This window comes from Nuphar pumila, chromosome 1, assembly GCF_984573655.1.
Source record: "Nuphar pumila chromosome 1, dmNupPumi1.hap1.1, whole genome shotgun sequence".
Taxonomy (NCBI): domain Eukaryota; kingdom Viridiplantae; phylum Streptophyta; class Magnoliopsida; order Nymphaeales; family Nymphaeaceae; genus Nuphar; species Nuphar pumila.
The window spans coordinates 48,041,134-48,060,700 of NC_143249.1; the positions used below are offsets into that span (position 1 = coordinate 48,041,134).

At 38.5% G+C, this 19,567-nt stretch overlaps 1 protein-coding gene across 1 annotated transcript; it reads left to right on the forward strand.

The window, feature by feature from the left end:
* Positions 1–12,494: 12,494 nt before the first annotated feature.
* Positions 12,495–19,296, forward strand: LOC149848888 (xylan glycosyltransferase MUCI21-like). Its single transcript, XM_090012800.1, has 2 exons — positions 12,495–12,673; positions 17,747–19,296. Exons 1-2 carry the CDS (start codon positions 12,514–12,516, stop codon positions 18,994–18,996), a joined length of 1,410 nt encoding a protein of 469 aa, XP_089868926.1. The 5' UTR covers positions 12,495–12,513; the 3' UTR covers positions 18,997–19,296.
* The last annotated feature ends 271 nt before the right edge of the window (positions 19,297–19,567 follow it).

The following is a 19,567-nucleotide window of genomic DNA, read 5'->3' on the forward strand; positions in this document are numbered from 1 at the left end:
TAGAAAGAAACGGTGAGACAGAGCTCTCTGTCTCAACCACTGTGCTTATAGCTTGACCCACTTGGTCTGAGTTAACCAAACCAAGCTCGACCAGGTTGGGGGGCGAGAGAGAGAGAGAGAGTTGTCTCTGTCTCGACCAGTGGCAAGCGGGTGGTCTGGGCTGAACCCAGCCAAAGCAGGGGCAAGACATAAAGTCAGCCCTCTCTATTTCAGTCTACTGTGAGCAGGCTACGAGGCTGACCCAGTCTGGGTGAGCCCAAACCGAACCCGGTCTGGTGAAGGCTAGTACAAGGAGCCGAGGGTATAGCTATTTGATTGGAGCGGGTGTGTTTTTATTATTATTATTAAAGACTTAAGGCTCGTTTGTTGGCCATGGAAAGTGGGTGCTTTTAGAGAAAATGCATCGACGGGCACGCGTTTTTGCAGGGTCCAAAATGTGCAAGCAAATATGAGAACACAGATTTGCCTCGACGGGTGTGCAAAAATACATGCAGGACCACTCTTTTCCGCAGAAAGCGTTCCCGTTGGCGGCTTCCGATTCTGTTTCCGCTGATGAGGAAACCGGGGAAGAGGTGACCCGTCCGTGACATGCAAACGAGACCTTAGAGTTTTCTCTTTTCTTGGACAGGTCACCTTTCTTCTCTATGTCGCATCTCATCAATGAGTTCCGATGGCTTTTACTGGTCAATCTGTATCTCTCATGATGGTTTACCCCCACAACCACCACCACCACCACCACTTCCACCTTCAGCCTTATCATCTGATTTCTAAATCCATTGGAGCATGACGGTGGGGGGCAACCCTCTCTCTAAAAACAATGAGGGCAATCATGGTGGTGATGGGGCAACCACAGAACCTCTCTCAATCTAAAATGAAGCAATGGTGGTGGTGATGGGGCAACCACAGAACCTCTCTCAATCTAAAATGAAGCAATGGTGGTGGTGATAGGGCTCTCTCAAAATAAGGGCAATGTTGATGGTGATGAGACAATCAGACAGCCTCTCAAAAATGAGGGCAATGGTGGTGATGGGGAGATAGGACTACTCTCTATAAAAATAAAAGATGAGGGCAATGGTGGTGGTGGTGATGGTTGCATGCTGTTTTAGAAATGAGGGCATTTTTAGTCTTTTTCTTTATTAAGTCAAGGACAACTGACTCATTCTAAGACCAGGCGTGTCTTTGAATTATAACTTTGAAAAACCAGTAATAATTAAAACGTCAGGCTCCCATATGTAAATAGCTGATAAGTTAAGCAGCTTTTGTAAATTGTTCTACTAAGCACTGGCCTTCTGTTCGACTTCTAATTAAACAGTTGACGACTGATGGAGACTTTCATGCTTCTCTGGTATATTTAAGAGGCGAATTTTGGCTCCTAGAGAATCATGGCTGGCTTCAAACTGTAGGTTGATGAGGAGATTGACTATTTCAATAACAATCGCAGAGGTAGCATTCAAGTTGGCAGAATATAGCTATGAGAAGAGCTTAGGCTTCTAGGTTCTTTAGCCAACTATTACATATTAACACAGTGCCAAGTACTAGTTGTTACCTAAGTACTTCTGAATGTTTTACAACAATGAAAAAAGAGAGAAACAGTTTCCTACTACTACTATACTACTCTTAGGTAGGGGTGTCAACGGGTAGGGTTTTCGTTCCCATCCTGGTAGAATCAAACTTGGACCAGATTTTCAGTTATGGATCGAGTCCAGATCCGTGCCTAATCAGGTTTACTAATAAGAGAAACCATACCCGGATCTGATAAAAACTACATGAACCATTCCTGGTAAAGTAACATTTTTTATCATTTTTACATTGAAAAATTATGGATCTTAATCGAAACTCGGGTCGGGTCCGGGTCTAGTATAAAATTTCACAAACTATACCCAGGTCCATGTATTAATTAGGCCTTCAGGTCTGGACACGGGTCTTAATTGGGTCTTCTTATTTGTCACCATACCCAGACCCGAAAGCTCTCTATCTTAGCCTGCCTGTATATTGACTTGGTCTGGTTAAAACAAGACCGGGGGCGAGAAAGAGAGCGAAAGCCCCTTGTCTCATAGCCCTATTAGCAAATCGAGTCCGATCATTTTTGGGGGCGAGACAGAGAGTGAAAGCACTCTGTTTCAGCCCTGTTAGTAGGCCAGCTCTATCTAGTTTTAACCAGGCCGAGTCTAGTTATTTCGGGGGCAAGACATAGAATAAAAATTCTATGTCTCAGTCTGTCAGAGGACCGACTCAATCTGGTTGAAATCAAACCAAGTTTGGTCATTTTAGGGGTGAGACAAAGATTTGTTTTCCCCATCTCAACCTACTTTTTAATATATATATATATATATATATATATATATATATATATATATATATATATAGGGGGTGGCAATCGGGTCGGGTTGGCGGGTTGGCGTGTCAGCATACCTCAACCCGAACCCGACCCGTTTTTAAACGGGTTAGCTGTGGCAAACACGAACCCGACCCGTTTAATAAACGGGTAACCCGACACGACCCGCCAACCCATTTAATAAATGGGTTGGGTCGGGTAAACGGGTTTTCAGGTTCGCGGGTCAGGTTGGCGGGTTGACGGATCGGGTTGGCAGGTAGGCAGGTTGGCGGGTCGGGTTGACGGGTTGACGGGCCGGGTTGGCGGGTCGGGTTGGCGGGTTGACCCACCCGCCTAACCCGTTTATTAAACGGGTCAGACGGGTTGGCGGGTTGGCATACCCCCAACCCGAACCCGACCTGTTTAATAAACGGGTTACACGAGTCGACCCGTTTATTAAACGGGTTGGCTTAAGCCCAACCCGAACCCGCCTAAGAGGCGGGTTGGCGGGTCAGGTTGGCGGGTCGTGTCAGAAATTGCCACCCCTATATATATATATATAGGAAAAAAATTGAGATAGTGGTTGTCTTGGTTTTCTATCTTGAATCAAATCTGGGTTTAAATTGAGTTGGATCAAACCAGAACGGATTGGGTTTGGATCTAATAGGATCAAACCAGATCGAATAAGATTGAGATCCAGTTATCAAGTTTGGATCTAATAGGATCAAACCAGATCGAATAAGATTGAGATCTAGTTATCAAGTTTGGATCTAATAGGACCAAACCTAAGTGGATCAAGTTTGGGCTCAGTTCTGACTCAAACCCAATTAGATTGAGTGTTGGTTCTACTTTGTACCAAACCCAAAATGAACTGGATCCGGATCTGAATCCAGTATGAGAATAAGATACTGGATCTCTGTCCAGTTTGAATCTATATTAAAGTAGATTCCGGTCTGGATCCGAGTTGGAGAATCAAGAACTGACCAAGAAGGTTTAGTTTGGATTAAACCTAGATCACATTAAGTCTGGGTTAGGTTTAATGTGAAGATAGGACTGAACCCAGATCAGGCTGGGTCTGTGTTAGGTTCAATTTGGGGACTCAGCCCAAATCAGGCTTGGTCTGGGTTAGGCTCAATAAAAGCCTGGATCATAAAAAAAATATATATGAGAGGATGGGGTTAGGATTTGAAACACAAACCTCTCATAAGAAGGGAACTACCTTTTATTAGTAGGCCAACCTAGTCTAGTTAGTCAAAGAGAGCAAACAAATTATATATATACTTTTTTGAGTTGGATATATAAGACTCAGATCTGATCCAAAATTTGAGAATCAGATTAAGAGGGTCAGCTAGATCCCTCATGAATCCTAACATCTGGATTCAGACCCGTCTGAGAGGTGAAAAGACCATTTTGCTTTCATTGTGCCCATTTAGTAAATTGAGTATAACTCTTCACTTCGATATCAAATTCAGGTGATTTTTGGACCCCCCTGAACTTCTCTTTTCGAGAGAAATACTTTGACATAGGGCAAGATGGCAAACTTTGAGAGGTTGAGATCATAGTTTGGCAAAGTGGCTTAGGAGTATTTTATAGCTTTTATAAGCAGAGACTTTAATGATATTTTAATAATTGTTTGGATTTCTGTTCATTTTAGATCAAGGTTTGCAGAAAGACTAAGGTTGTTCCTTAGTTTAAGATTTGGGTGATTTAAGGTAAGTAAACATTTGCAAATAACTCTCTAGATAAATAAAATACATGATTGTTCATAAATGCATTTTGTTATGTGATTCTATGTGTTACAAGTATGCTAATTATTTCATGTTATGAATAGATCAATTTAATTGCATGCAAAGGAATCTATATTTCTGATATTTTCAATAAGATACATGAGGATTGTAACTCGTATTACATGTTTATTTTTACTGCTTGGTCATATCATGTAAATGTTAACATATGATATGACATGTATGACGAGGATAATGGTTGGATACATGTAATATGTTGTGAAAAGTGAAAAAAATGCTAAGCTTTAAAAAAATAATGTAGAGTTTCAAAGTTCTTAGAAAATGATTTATTCTGAGAATGTCATGTTTATACCTTGTGAGGGGTATTGTAAGTGTCATGACACGTTTGATTACAAATATGTCTCTATAATGGATTGTTAACCCTAGAACTAAGGCATATGTATTTGAGATTACATGTTAAACATTATTTAGTGAACATATATTTGATATTGTATAATACACTAATGTAGAAAATGAAAGGAAAGAAAAAGAATAATGCACCTAGGGTAACAACACAGAGATTGATAAAGAACTCTATTAGGAAGGACATGGTCTAAGGCTTTGTTATAGGTGTGTACATCGCTAGTACTTGGGAACTTGAGGTATTCCTAGTTCACCCTTATGGGTAAAAACATTGCCTATTAGATGCATATATTTAAGAAAAAATCACATAAAATATACTAAAAAATTATATATATATATATATATATATATATATATATATATATATATATATATATTTTACAGAACTGTCTAAGTTCTCAAGCATGTATCTCTTCGCTCAGATATCAAAAACCTACATTTTTATAGTCATTGGAAAGCTGAGACATATGCCTATAACTTTTCAGTTTTGAGTAAGAGCCAAAAACTCTGATAGGGTTCTTGTTTTTGAGCTCCAAAACTAGAATAAAAGCATACTCTGTAGACTTAAATAACTGAATAGTCTATCTTTCAGATAACGTTTCTCCCCAATTTCTCATTAGATCAAGGTGATCTTCATGGCATTGGAAAGCTAACATCATATCTATCTCTATATTTTTTTATATTTTTCTTGATTTTCATTGTATATGGCTAAAAATAGCATAGAATAGATAGAAAATGTGCAACTGCGTTTGTTCTAGTCGGTAGAGCATGCTTCTATTTTAATTTTGGAGCTAAAAAATAAGAACTCTAGAGGGGTTTTCAACTATGACTAAAAATAGGAAAGTTATAGGCTTATGTCTCAGCTTTTCAACGACTATACAAACGCAAGTTTTTGACGTTCGATTATAGAGATAAAAATCTGAGAATATACATTATTTTATAAAAAGTAGTCACATATTTAAGAAAAAATTCATATATATTTAGGAAATCGCATGTGTGCATGGTAAAAAGGTCTTTTTAAATCTAGATATATGTGATTTTGGACATGAGGAGAATATCGAAAATTATAAGGTTTTTAGAGGAGCACATCAAATTACCTGTACAGTATGATAATTTTTCGTAAAATATATATGGTATATGGATCTGATAAAAGATGACAGAGAACAAGGTTTTGCATATGAAAACTCCAACATTTATCCAAAAAAATAAATGTTTTATGAATTTGATCTAATTATAAAAATATTTTGTGTCACATTCTAATGCAGATGTACATACTGATCTTATTTTAAGGATCTATATTAGAAATAAAGTATCAAAGTTGTATCAAGATTCCAGCCAATTCTGGTCCATTTGCTGCCCTAGTTTAGTCTATTTAAATGGATACAACTAACTTATTTGTTTGGACTCATAAGATCCAAGGAATATATGGACCCTGGTCTGGTTTATGGTTTTTCATATTAGATTGATTTGTGATTAAGATCCTAAATTTGCAATAAAAAGAAATACTTAAAAAAATTAAAGATTCAAAAAATGACCATATTGCCTTCAAAATTTGGGTTGCTCTCTCAAATACCTACTAATTTGCCAAAATTTCCTACCTATCCAAAAATATTGATTCCCTACTTTTTATTAACAATTTTACCCTTCTCATGTACTTTATGTGGACCCACACCATTCACACCAATTAGTAGCAAATCTTAGGTAGACCTGATACTGCATATAGGATTCGCAGTTAAGTGAGGTGTACCAATGGGTGTCCAATGCTTTGCGAAAACTTTGTGGGATCTCCCCTCCAAGGTTCGAAAGACATCTTCCATCTAAGCATTCTTGAATCCTTAAGTTTTTCTTGCATAAATACCTGTGCATCTGGATGTAGTAGAGCTGACATTTTAATCCACTCATATGATGGATCAACCAATCATGTCAATTTGAACAACAAAACAAGAATTGTTGAACTTGTCTTTCTACCCGCCATATGAGTCGCTTCCTTGCATCTAATCAACCAACAAGGGGTTAGAGTACCTTGGTTGAAGGATGTCATTTGGGAAGAAGGAAAGCAAGAAACAATAATTCACATTCTATTCAAAACATCTGTTAAAAAAATATACGGCAACTTACTGGTTGAAAACATGCCAATGATGTGCTGCCAGAGTGATGAAAGTGAGACGAACACCACATAGACAATCAAAATAGGGATGGGCAACAAGTTGGTCAGAAATAGGAATAAACCAAAAAAGTTTGCTGAAATATAGTTTAATCAATGGAAAATCATTGTTATTGATTGATTGGGGATTAAAACCACATTGTGCAACAAAACCCTTAACAATAACAAATGTTCGAAAGTTAAATGTCTTCCGAATAAAGGGTAAAGTGGTTATCGAAAGAGATTCATTGGTTTTCCTAACTTATTTGTGTTACCTGATGACATTCGCAGTAAAGCCCTAAGGAACCATGAATATCTGATTAGCGAAAGAAGGTCTTTGGTTTTTCTATATTATGCATGCATTCACTGACATTCATAGTAAAACCCTAAAAAATCATGCATGTTTATTACAACTAAGGAGTACATCACATTAGTAAAAGAGGGTCACAAGTTGTTATAAATTATGTGTGAGTCCTCTTGACTTTTGCAAGAAGAACCTAACTAGAGCACAAAGAATTTGTACTTTCAAGGGAAGATGAATACACATAGTTTTTGCGGATCTTCAAACATTCATAGGACGTAAAACTGCGAAGCCAGTGTGCAGGTTCAAGTCTACCAGACATTTGCTACATATTGGTGCAAATGTGGGAGGTCCACGAAAAATACCTACAAAAGGTAAAATGGTTCAAAAAAAGTTGAAAATCAACATTTTTGGGTAGGCAAAGAATATTAGCAAATTAGTAGGTATTTCTGCAAATGGGCCAAAATTTGAAGATAGTACAATTTTTGTTAATGATTCTCCATATCTATTTGTGCCATCAGCATCCAATCACAAATATAGTCCTCTCTAAGGCATGTCTAGTCGATCTCGAACCTTGACTCATTATCGGCACCTCAATGTTGTATCTCGTGTTGGATCCATTGGAGCTAGATTAGGTCAAAACTGGTATCAATGTCTTTTTACACTAAAATTCAAAATTAGGTTATTCTTTGGTGGAATTTGGATATCCAATAGGACTGACATGAATCCAAATTGAGCACTGAAACATAGTTTGTTTTGGAATCACAAGCATGATCTTGGTGAGAATGTGGAGCTTCTTTTACCCATGGGAGTAGACAGAATGCAAATGGTTTGGATATGGTCTGGTTCATGGTAGATCCAAATCTGAATAATGGGTAGAATGCTTGTAGACAATACAAAAAAATGGCCATACTATCCTCGACATTTGGCTCATATTCATAAATATCAAGAAATATGTCAAAATTTTCCACATATCTTAAGTCATTGATTCCAAACTTATTTAGGACCATTTTACCTTTTACATAATATTTTTTGCAGACCTCTTAACATTCACAATAATTCACAAATTTCTTTCGAACCTCCAAAAGATTAAAATCCAAGGATATTCGCATGATGTTTTTTGCAAACCTCCTTATATTCACACAAATTTGCAAATTTCTTGTGAACCTCTTCTGAAAGATTAAAATTCAAGTAAGGAGATTTGTATGATATTTTGTGTAGACCTCCTCACATCCGTAAATTTCTTACAAACCTCTTAATGATTAAAATCCAGCTAAGGAAGTTAGCAAGAAATTTCCAAATTTATGCAAATGTGAAGAGGTCCACAAAAAATATCATACAAAGGGTAAAATATTCCTAAATAAGTCTAGAATCAATGATTTTGGATATGCAAAAAATTGTCATATTTCTTGGTGTTTACAAAAATATGCCAATTTTCAAAGATAGTGCAATCATTTTCTATAAACTATACCTGATCTAGTGAAGTTAAACCATGATCCAAACACTAAATGATAATACTCGATCTTGCAAAAAGGAATGTTGAAAACAACGATCTAAAAAGTACAAATTGTTTAGATTTTATCTTGATCTAGAAATATATCAAATAGAAAGTACCAATGTAATTATGAATACAAATTAGAAAAAAAAAGCTCTACATGCAAGCCAAAATCAAGCTTGAGCATACATTCAAACCTTAATTTAAATCCACATCCGAAAATAATGTGTCAGATTCAAATCAGGGTACAATAAAGTTCAATATGTTTGAACTCCTACCATTAGAACAAGATTGTGAAGCTCAGGGAAATTACAATATCGCCAATTCCATTTCTGAAATAACTAAGGCTTTGTTTGGAAACTCGACATCGGAGGGCGTCAAAGTGGATTTGGAGAATACCCAATACCATCGATTGTTTGGAAAGGATGGAAAAATGGGGAAAAAGGGAACTTGGGTGGCATTTGCCACTTCGAGTTCCTCATTTCAACTATTACCTTAATGATGTGGTAGCTGCCAACTATCATCCTAGTCTCCACATCGATGGAGCTTTTGACTGCCCTAGTGTAATGACCCGAACCGGGGCCTCTCGAGCCCGAGTTCCTGGACATTAATTCTTAGATGAAAATTACCAAAACAACCTCAAAACATGCCAATTTTTTTATATATATAACAAGGTCTACATAAGCATCAACTTCATCCATTTATTATCAACATAATTATCAATGATCATCCAAGATAAATGATAAAATATACATCCATAACATGAAATAAAATGCAAAAACAAAACAAAGTACTCCAAGTAGTTAAGTCAAAGTCCATGAGTCACATCCTCTTGTTCACCGTGCTTCCTGATCCTATAGTTGTAACCAAGCGAGGTGAGTCTAAAACCCTATATGTTTTCATTTACAAATATAAGATACGACCATTACCACTGTAGTGTGCTCTAAACTCTTATTCTTAGTTTAGTTATCTAACTAAGCACACATGTTTATATATTTTATCGTCCTTTACTGTTTCTCTTTCCTCATTTTCAAAGTAAACATTCTTAATATCATACTCTACACTAATCGACTATTCTGAAAATAGCCTTCAGAGCATAGCAACCCAAGTAGACAATTCTAGAGTCTATGATTGCTGACCAGACATATGAACCACCCACAAACAACACAGTACAAATTGACACATACTATGAACTTCCCATCATTATAGCTTTGCTCATTAGTTGCAATCCGAAGAGCCCCAAAGGTTCATCGATAGCTACCCAAAGAGCTCGAGAGGCTATATCTGCCCTTAAGGTGTTCGATGAACTATACTTACCCCCAAGGTTTGAGGTTCATGCTACTCCTATATATGAAATTTTTGCATATATTTTCTATGATTTTCTTTTATATATGTGATTTTCTCCTAAACATACAAGAAATCCTCCTATATATGCAATTTTTTTCATAAATAAGTGATTTTTTTTAAATATATGTAATTTTTCTTCTATATATGCGATTTTCCTCCTAAATATATGCAATTTTTTTTTTTATATGCAATTTTCTCTCAGTATTTTTTTCTTAAATATATATAATTTTCATGAATGAAAAATTACATATAAAGGAGCAATTCTTCACATATTTAGAAGAAAATAGCATATAAAAGAAAATCACATATATAAGAGAAAAATCACATATATAGAAGGAAATCATATATATTTAGTAGGAAATCGCATATATTTAAGAACAAATTGTAGAAAATATATGCAAAACTTTATATATAGGAGAAAATTGCATATATAAGAAAAAATCAGCATATATTTAGGCGAACATCACATATATAAGAGAAAAATCACATGTTTAAAAAAAAATCGCATATATAGAAGGAAATCACATATATTTAAGAGAAAATTGATATATAAGAGAAAATTGTATATATTTAAGAGAAAATCACATATATAGGAGGAAATCACATATATTTAAGAGGAAATCACATAAAATATATGTAAAAATCACATATATATTTTTTGCAGAATAGTCTCTGTTATTAGGTTTGTTTCTTTTTGCTCCGATGTCGAAAACCTATGATTTTATAATCGTTGAAAAGCTAAGACATAGGCTTATAAGTTTTCTATTTTGAGTCAGATTCGAAAAAAATTTTACAGTTCTCATTTTTTAGCTCTAAAATCGAAATAGAAGGTTGCTCATCATACTAGAATAATCAAACAATCTATGTTCCAGATGACGTTTCTCCCCAACCACTCATCAAAACAATGTAATATTGGTAGTGTTGAAAAGATAACATCCTGATCTATCTCTACCTTTTTTTTTTTTCAAGTTTCAACGCATGTAGCTAAAAGATTGTGCAGAACAAAAAGAAAAGGTGCAGTTGCGTCTGTTTCGGTCTGTAGAATATGCTTTTATTCCAATTTTTGAGCTAAAAAATATGAACCCTATATGGGTTTTTGGATCTGACTTAAAATATAAAAAAAAATTACAGGTCTATCTCTCAGCTTTCCAACCACTATAAAAACACAAGTTTTTGATATTGGAGCAAAGAGATACATACTTGAGATTCTACAAAAAAATAATCACATATTTGAGAGAAAATTTACATATATTTAGAAAATTGCATGTGCAAAGGGGTAAACAGGTTTTTTAAATCTAGATATTTACCATTTTGAACATAGAGAGAATATCAAAAATTGCAAAGTTTTTGAGAAATGTGTCATATTTGCCGTAGAGTACGGTCATTTTCCAAACCATATGTTTTAAATCTAGATTTAATACACTTCATCAGATATAATTAATGCACACTAAATGGATTAATTCAGATGAGGATCATGAGCAATTCATTTGCAAACTTAACCCAAACCCATGTTTTATCTCAATTGATCCGGGTCATACCTAGCTGGCTGGCCAGGTCACTGGACTCCAACTGTGTAACCCTATAATTTGAAAAAAAAAATAATGGCTTCTATATGATTAGGTCAGTCTTAAACTGACACTATTTCAAGTTTGAAGTGCTGGTCTGGATCTGGAAAAAATTCAGACCTCATAGTGCCAGTCCGGTTAAGATCAGACCTACTTTGTTACTCAATCTGTCAAAAACGGGTAGGGATGTCCAATACCCAACTGAATCTGAATCCATTTAGACAGATTTGGTAAGCCAAAACCATATCCACTTATGATTAGATGCAGATATGGTTTTGATTTTTTGCTATTTAAGCTGACAAATATCTAAATCCGATTATTTGTCCAAAACCGAATTTTGGTAGGAGCTTTTCACCATCTGGGTCCCAATCTATTTAGCCAACATCTGATTAGTCGGATTTGTTATTGTAGACATCCAATCCGAACCCGAACCCTTCACATCTCTAAAACTAGGCCACAAACCTATTAGTTTAACGAGGAAGATGTAGAACGGTTATGGTAAAACCCAATCCTTGACTGAATCCGCTTAGATTTGCCCACCCGCAGATCCAACAGAGTCCTGGTGGTATCAATGGATCGGGTTTGACCCAGACCCAACCCGTACAAAACCCTATAGGGTCAGGGTTTGGTGACAAAGAATAAGGTCCTATTAGAATCCGGGTCAGACCCAAAGGGTCTGATTAATGTACAGAGGCGGGTGTGGTTTATGAAATTTCATACCAGACCCCGGACTGACCCGAGTTCCTATTATGATCAATGTAAAAAAGGCAAAACGATATTATTTTACCAGATCTGGTTGGTGTAATCCTTGTAGGACCCAGGGTATCGTTTTTCTTATGATAGACCCGGGTCCAGACCCGGTACAAGCACATCATAGTCAAATCCAGGTTCAGTCCCACCTGGGTTCTGAACCAGATCCGACCCGTTGGCACCCCTAACAGACCCAATGAGAATTGTGCCGGATACGACCCAGGTTGGGATGCATACTATCCGGATCCAGCCCATTTGCAACTGAATAAATAATAGTAAAACATTAAGCAATAATAATCAATCGAAATAAATATCTCCCTACTTTTAGCATTCTTTGTCTGAAGTCTGAACCAGTCGTCGCTGTAAATAACGATAGTTATGAGCTACAATCTTCTTCTTCTTCTTGGAAAAGTCTCTGCTAGCGAGGGAGGGGGAGAAGAAAGAAGGAAGGATGAGGATTCCGAGTTGGCTGCTGATGAGCAGGCTGGCTCCCTCGAGAACGACCCGGGTTGCGGCTCTGCTGGTGGTGACGGGACTCGGCTTCTACTTGCTGCACCACTTGGAGCTCTCGTTGTGTATGACCGATTCGTCTCCGCTGCCGACGCCCCAAGGTTTGGTCCTTTGTTCCTTCTATCTTTTAATTCTCTTGTTTGGTTTTCCTTGACAATTCAAACGCTCGTTTCCACCAATCGAACCTCTCGTCGTTTACCTGTTCGAGAAGATATGCATCCAGAACTTCGTCTTTCTTTTTTCATTTCTCGATTGTTGTGATGATCTTCGGCCACCATGTTGATCTTGATTTTAGTGATCTCGCGTTCTCCGTCGATTTGTTTCAGGTTCTTTTGAGCAATCTTAATTTCTACAATTGTTTTGGATGATTCTACTCTGTTCGATCCTTCTCTCTCTTTTTCCACGGCCCGGTTTCCTCTTCATCCAATATTTCTCGAGATATTTCATATTGTCAGGGATTTTTCCGTTAATATTTACAACATTTTTTTATCTATGTTATAGATTTTTTCAGAAAATATTGGGTATAAATTAGAATTTCTGGAAAATTCGAGGAAATATCGGCCTATATTAAGTTTTTTTTTTTTCAGAAATTCTCTATTAAGAAATTGTATCTACACATATAGGGAAACAGTAGATATTATGAAAATATTTTTGATATATTACTATAAAAATGAGATAATTAGAAAACAAGTGATCTTGTGAAAACATCAAGATTTGGTTCCAAATGTGGCAGGTTTATCCAAATTGGTGATATTTTCAAGATATGAGCAGAATTTGTGACTATAATTGATGCAATATTTTAGATTCTTTAACCTCTCCCAGAGTAAAAGAAAAAAGAAGTAAAATCCAAACTTCTCCTTTCTCGCCTTCAGATTTGAGTAAAAAAGGACCGTTGATGGAAAGTATGGATCCCATCATTTGATATAGGATTCCTTCCATTCTACATTCAATCCTAGCCATCCAATCAACGGCTAAGATTGATCGGTATTTTCACTTGCATGTGAACTATAACTTGCCATCCAGATGCATCAGCTAGACGGCTAGGATTGACATAGAATGAAGGATGGAATCATTTTTGGTTGATGGGTGGACACCTTGGGTGCCGTTAGGTGTCCAACTTTTTTTGGGTGGATATGGGCCCCCAATCACTGATCGATTCCGTATATGGATCCTGTGAAACGGATCTTCATATGATATGGATTGGAACCATTTTAATTGTCTCACAATAGAATGAGGCAGCACCGCTAGTTAGGCCACATTGAAATCGATAAAAAGGGAATTACTGTCGGGTTTGGATCCTAAAAGTAGGGACCGCATGGTTAAAAAAACTCACTAGTTTCATTGAGGAACCAAGAAAGGGTCATGCAATTTGCAATTGGATCTAGAGCCAAGGATTCTACCTGACCCATATTTAGTTTGAATATAACTAAAACATTCTCTTAAGAAGAAGCATGCCTTCCATGGAAACTATGCATGATTTGGAGCCTTCATAAGATCCGGGCATAAACATATAAGATGAGACTCCACATATCTTAGCTGAAACGAGGGTCCATTAGCTTAGGCGAGTAAGCATATAGGATATGGATCAGACCTAGGTACAATTGAATATCAACTTATTCGGATCAGGCACTATCAGACCTGCCTGGATCCCGTCTTGATTTAGAAGACCCTTTACCAGACCAAACTCAATTACCTGCCCACGTATGGCGTCCAAATTTGTACATGAAAGAGTGGATTCCATTTGAATCTGTACTGAGGAATCATTTTCTAACTTGTCCAAATGGATCGAGCCTGACGGATATGGCCGTTTGTCTAATCAGAATCTACTTATGGTAGGAGGTTGGGATATCTGAAGCCAAACAACGTGAGGAACTCATGAGATGATGCAATCATGCAAGTCATTTTCAGTTTTTTTTTTCTTCGTATTTTGCCTTGGGAAGCCGGGATCGGAACCTGGCAGCGTAAAACGCCAAGGCTCGGATCACACTCACCTCTAAGGCCTATGCTGGGCTTTGGCTTAAGCTAGGAGTAGCGCCCACGGGAGTCGAACCCCGACTGCCCGTCTATCAGCCAAGGCCTGATCCAACTACGCTAACCCTTCATGTCTTTTTTCAGTTACCCCATTCTTCCAATATTACTATTCATAAGTCAAATGAAGAAATAAGTAGGAGCTCATGAATTCAAAATAAGGTGGCTTGATTGTTGATTTCTGCATTGATGACTTCATTTTTGTGTGTAAAAGTCTTCCTTATGAAAGCCCCCCGATCCTTCTCTCCTGCTTGAATAGAGGAAAATTGTCGTTGCACACTGAAGAAATGTCATGGTAGGGAACAATCGCAACAATTTCTTTTGCCAGGAGGTCCAATTTTTACAAATGTAACAAATATCGGCCATATTATAAAAATATTGCAATTAAGTGGCTATTTGATCTTGAAAGGTTGGTTTAGGTGATATCAATCACTACCCATTTTTTTTCTTTGTGGTTAGTAAGTCATTTTTTCCACTTTGTTGGAGGGTATTTTGATCTTATTAACAATAGGAAGAAAAGGTGAGACGTGCTTATGCTTAATGGTAACTTTGTCTCATTGTAGAAGTTGAGAATAAAGGGGGTTTTGCTTTCAAAAGCTTCCCAGATCCATACCTATGGCCCTAATTAAGGCATTTTGGGAGGTGTTTGTCATTACTAATATCACCAGTTTCCATATAGAGTGGTGGTCTCTTTTAATAGGGTTGTTGGTTGTGGGGGTGCTGAGTGTTCATCTGATTGGGGAGCTAGGTAATATAGCTAGGTTGATCCCTAATCTTGTATTTTTATCTCTTTATTGATAAGTGCACGTTTGTTTTGAGTTGTTTAAATTGATTCAATGTTGTTGGAATCAATTTGAACAATCGATTAGGGATTAGTGGCAGTTTAGCCACAACATGAAAAAAAACGTGATAATTTCAAGCTGCCACTTATTTTACTTTTACACTGACAAGGCCAATTTGCTAGGAATCAACCATTGGATGTGCATGGCATTTTACTTCTTTAACATTAGAATATGAGAACTGAAATATGAGAATTAAAAATATGGGCATTTTCAACACTTTTTTTGCAAATCCAACCATGTGGATGTGCTTGGCATGGTGAATTTGCTAGGAATCAACCATTGGATCATGTATTTTTTATGAAAAAATGTAATTTTCGAATGCTTGAATATTTATGAAGATTATAAGCCATTGATTTTAAAACCCTAAAAAAAACATGTTTATGCATCAAAATCGGATGATTCAAGTACGGGGTTCTTATAAATTCAACCATGTAGATCACATATGTATGGTTAGATTCAAGATAAAAGGGCAAAAAATCCATAAAAGTAGCGGTTCACAATTAGTTCTCATATTCTAATGATTCACATTTTTTATATCCTTTTTTAGGTTTTTTTTGCAAGATTTTTCCCAAAGAGCAGTTTGATGCTTAACAGTCAAGTTATTTTGAACTAGTCTGTTAGTGCTTGGGCCAAGCCCGAGCATTGTTCAAGCATAATAAGGGTACATTCATGCTCAGTGATATATGACCTCACTAAACCAATACGGATACACTACAAGGATGAGGGTTAATAGCCACAATTTTTGTCGCCTCTATTTCTCTATTTGTCGCCGACCCTATAACACTAATAAAAATTAAAGCATCCAAGAAAAACCTGATACTTCTTATATTTACTGCTTAACGAACTCAACGAAATATTTTGATATACCTTTTTAAAAATCAAAATGTCACGATATTATCGTTTGAATGAAAATGTAGTGATTTTTTTTAGATATTTACTTCTTTATTGACAATACCCAAGAAAAAATGATGAGTTATTGGTTACATATTTTGAAAATCTATTCATCTTTAATTGTTAGGGCCCTTAATTTGGTTTCAAAGCACGGGAATTGAACAGCGTTTCATATGAAAAGCACGCCAAAAATTGACATGGCCCCATGGGAAAGTGCTCCCCTAGCTTGGGGGCCGTACGAAAGGATTTCTGCATGAAAAAGTGGGCCACATTGATCCCCGCATGGGAGGCATTTGTTTCACCCACTGTGGGGGAAATTGCCCATTTTCATGTAAAAGTTGGCCGTCTTCCTCCTAGATTGAGTGAAACAAAACGAGGGGAGGGTTGTGTATGTTCGCCCCCGATGATTTACTGAATCTCACGTCCGTGTTCGGGGGATCGAATGAGCGCCACGTATTCATGCACATGGGGCTCGTATTCTCGTGTATGTTGACATAGAGTTCATGTAAAAAGAATAAAATGTGGTTTGAATATTGATCTTGAAATTTGAATACTGACCTTGAAACTGGCTTTCTCGCACTTGCGAAGCATGTGGCTGAGAGCCTTATCGTCCTTCAGAGATCAAATTGGGGATACAAGTAATTATGATCAGTGGTTGCATTGGGCTATTGCACCAAATGGTGCGTTCCACACCCATAAAGTGTATAGATCGTTGCTCGCCCCAGGGGCAGATTGGTTCCCTGAGTGTGCGTTATGGGGTAAGGGCCCTACCCCAAGATCTCAGGTCTTGGCTTGGTTAATTTTGCATGATAGGGTTCAGACTCACAGTTATTTAAAGAAGTTGGGCTTTCAGTTCCCAAGTTGGTGTGTGCTGTGTCAAGCTGCTGAAGAAACTACTTTTCATTTATTTTGGTCCTGCCCAATCTTCGTGGCCCTATTTAATAGCACGTGGCCCTGTTAAAGAGGAGTCTTTTGCGCTTGATCTGCTCCTAGGCCCTATTGAAATTAGACGTTGCAAGCGGTGAAGACTGATCTGAAAGACATAGTTGCTTACTACTTGGTGGTTTGTTTGGATGGCACACAATGATGCTACTTTCCGTCAAATTCCGGTCATCCTTAACAATCTTGTCCATAAAATCTTGGTTGATGTATACACGATTCTACGTATGCATCTTAGAGACCTCTCCTTCCGTCTGAACAACGTTCACTCATCGGTGGTTCCTTCTTTTCCAGAGGATCCTGGTTGAGCTTGGCTTTGTTGTTTGTTGCTAGCTGGCAGTAGTTTCTTTTCCTTTTGCTTTTGTTTTTCTATATTTTAGTTTTGTTTTCTATTTTGTTGGGTTCAACATTTTGTTGATCTTCATGTGTGATAATGTTGATCCTCTTTCGTCTCTCTCTCTCTGTGTGCTGCAGCAAAAATCAGGAAATCCGAGCCATTTAACCGAAGAGGAATCACCTGCGACGTCTCCCAGTACCGTTACAATGTGTGCGTCATCAACGGCCTCACCCGCATGGACCCCATCTCCCGCACCTTCCTCCTCCTCCACCCCGACCCCTCCAACATCACCACCACCACCAGCAACAACTCCCTTCCCCTCACGCAGAAACTGCGCCCTTACCCTCGCAAGTGGGAACACCATCTCCTGCCCAAGATCACCGAGCTCACCGTCGGCACCACCGCCTCGAACACCACCATCTGCGACGTCTACCACGACGGGACAGCACTGGTCTTCAGCACGGGCGGCTACACCGGCAACCTCTACCACGAGTTCAACGACGGCCTGATCCCGCTCTTCCTCACCTCCCGACTCGCCCGCAGCACCCACCACGACTCGCTCGTGCTCGTCGTCTCCGAGTTCCGCAGCTGGTGGGCTCGCAAGTACCAGGAGGTCCTGCACAGCCACTCTCCCTACCCTCCCATCAACCTCGACAACGACACCTCCACCCACTGCTTCCACGGCGGTGCAATCGTGGGGCTCGTATCCCACGGCGACATGACCATCGACCCTTCCCTCACGCCCAACGGCCACACCATGGCCACCTTCCGCGCCTTCCTCGGCCAGTCCTACGCCGTTGAGAGGCACGTCGTCCGGGAGTTTGAACTCGCATCGGGTCGACCCGTACTGGTGATGGTTGTCCGGAACGGAAGCCGCGCCATCACGAACCAGGCCGACGTTATCTCCCTCGCCGAGAGGATCGGGTTCGCCGTCAAGACGTTCCAGCCGACTCCGACCACGGACCTCAGAGAGGCGTACCGCCTGATTAACGCCAGCCATGCCATGATGGGTGTTCATGGGGCGGGTCTGACCCACTTCATGTTCTTGCGACCCGGATCCGTCCTGCTGCAAGTAATCCCGCTCGGCGCCGACTGGGTCTCCGAGACGTGTTTCGGCCAGCCGGCTCGGGCCATGGGGCTGAAGTACGTACAGTATAAGATCGAGGTGGAAGAGAGCAGCTTGGTGGACAGGTACGACAGGAACGATGTGGTGTTGAGAGACCCGGAATCGGTGGTCAGGCAGAGTTGGATGAATATCAAGAACATCTATTTGGAGCCCCAGAATGTGAGGCTTGATTTGCAGAGACTGAGACGGTACTTGGAGTTTTCGTATCGTCAAGCGAGACGGTTCATGGAAGAAACGGATCGGAGTGCCCCTTTAGCTTAATAGGGGAATTAACGAAAGTCTATTGAATATGAAAAACTATTAGAGACCAGGATTTGTGCAGTGGGGTGGGTTTTGTGGCTGTAAACCCTGGGTGAGATTGCTAATCTCACCTAGCGTTTTATAGAATCCGCTCTCTGTTGGTTGCCTATATGTGTAATTTATTCTGCTATCATCACCATCCATTTCAGGATGAACGGCTATAGTTAAATAACGGGTGAAAATCACATTTTTTCAGGCATGGCTGCAGAAAAGTTTCGAACAGTGATACTATTATTGTTATTTTTTATGGTGAGCATGTCCCAAATGATATCATTAACATTATCATCAATCTACATTCCAACTACATGAGGTCTGCTTTACCAGTGCTCCGCTTACATGTGGGAAAATCGTTTCTTGGGAAACCGTTTTTGAAACATTGGAGAATTACTTATAAAAAAATTATGAGAAACCCGATTCTCAGCAAGTGGGAAACCCGTTTCACATCACATGGGATCCAACCTATTTACTTTATTATAAAAAACTTGTTCTCGTTTTTGGGGAACATGTTTCTATTTTTGTAAGTATTTCTTAA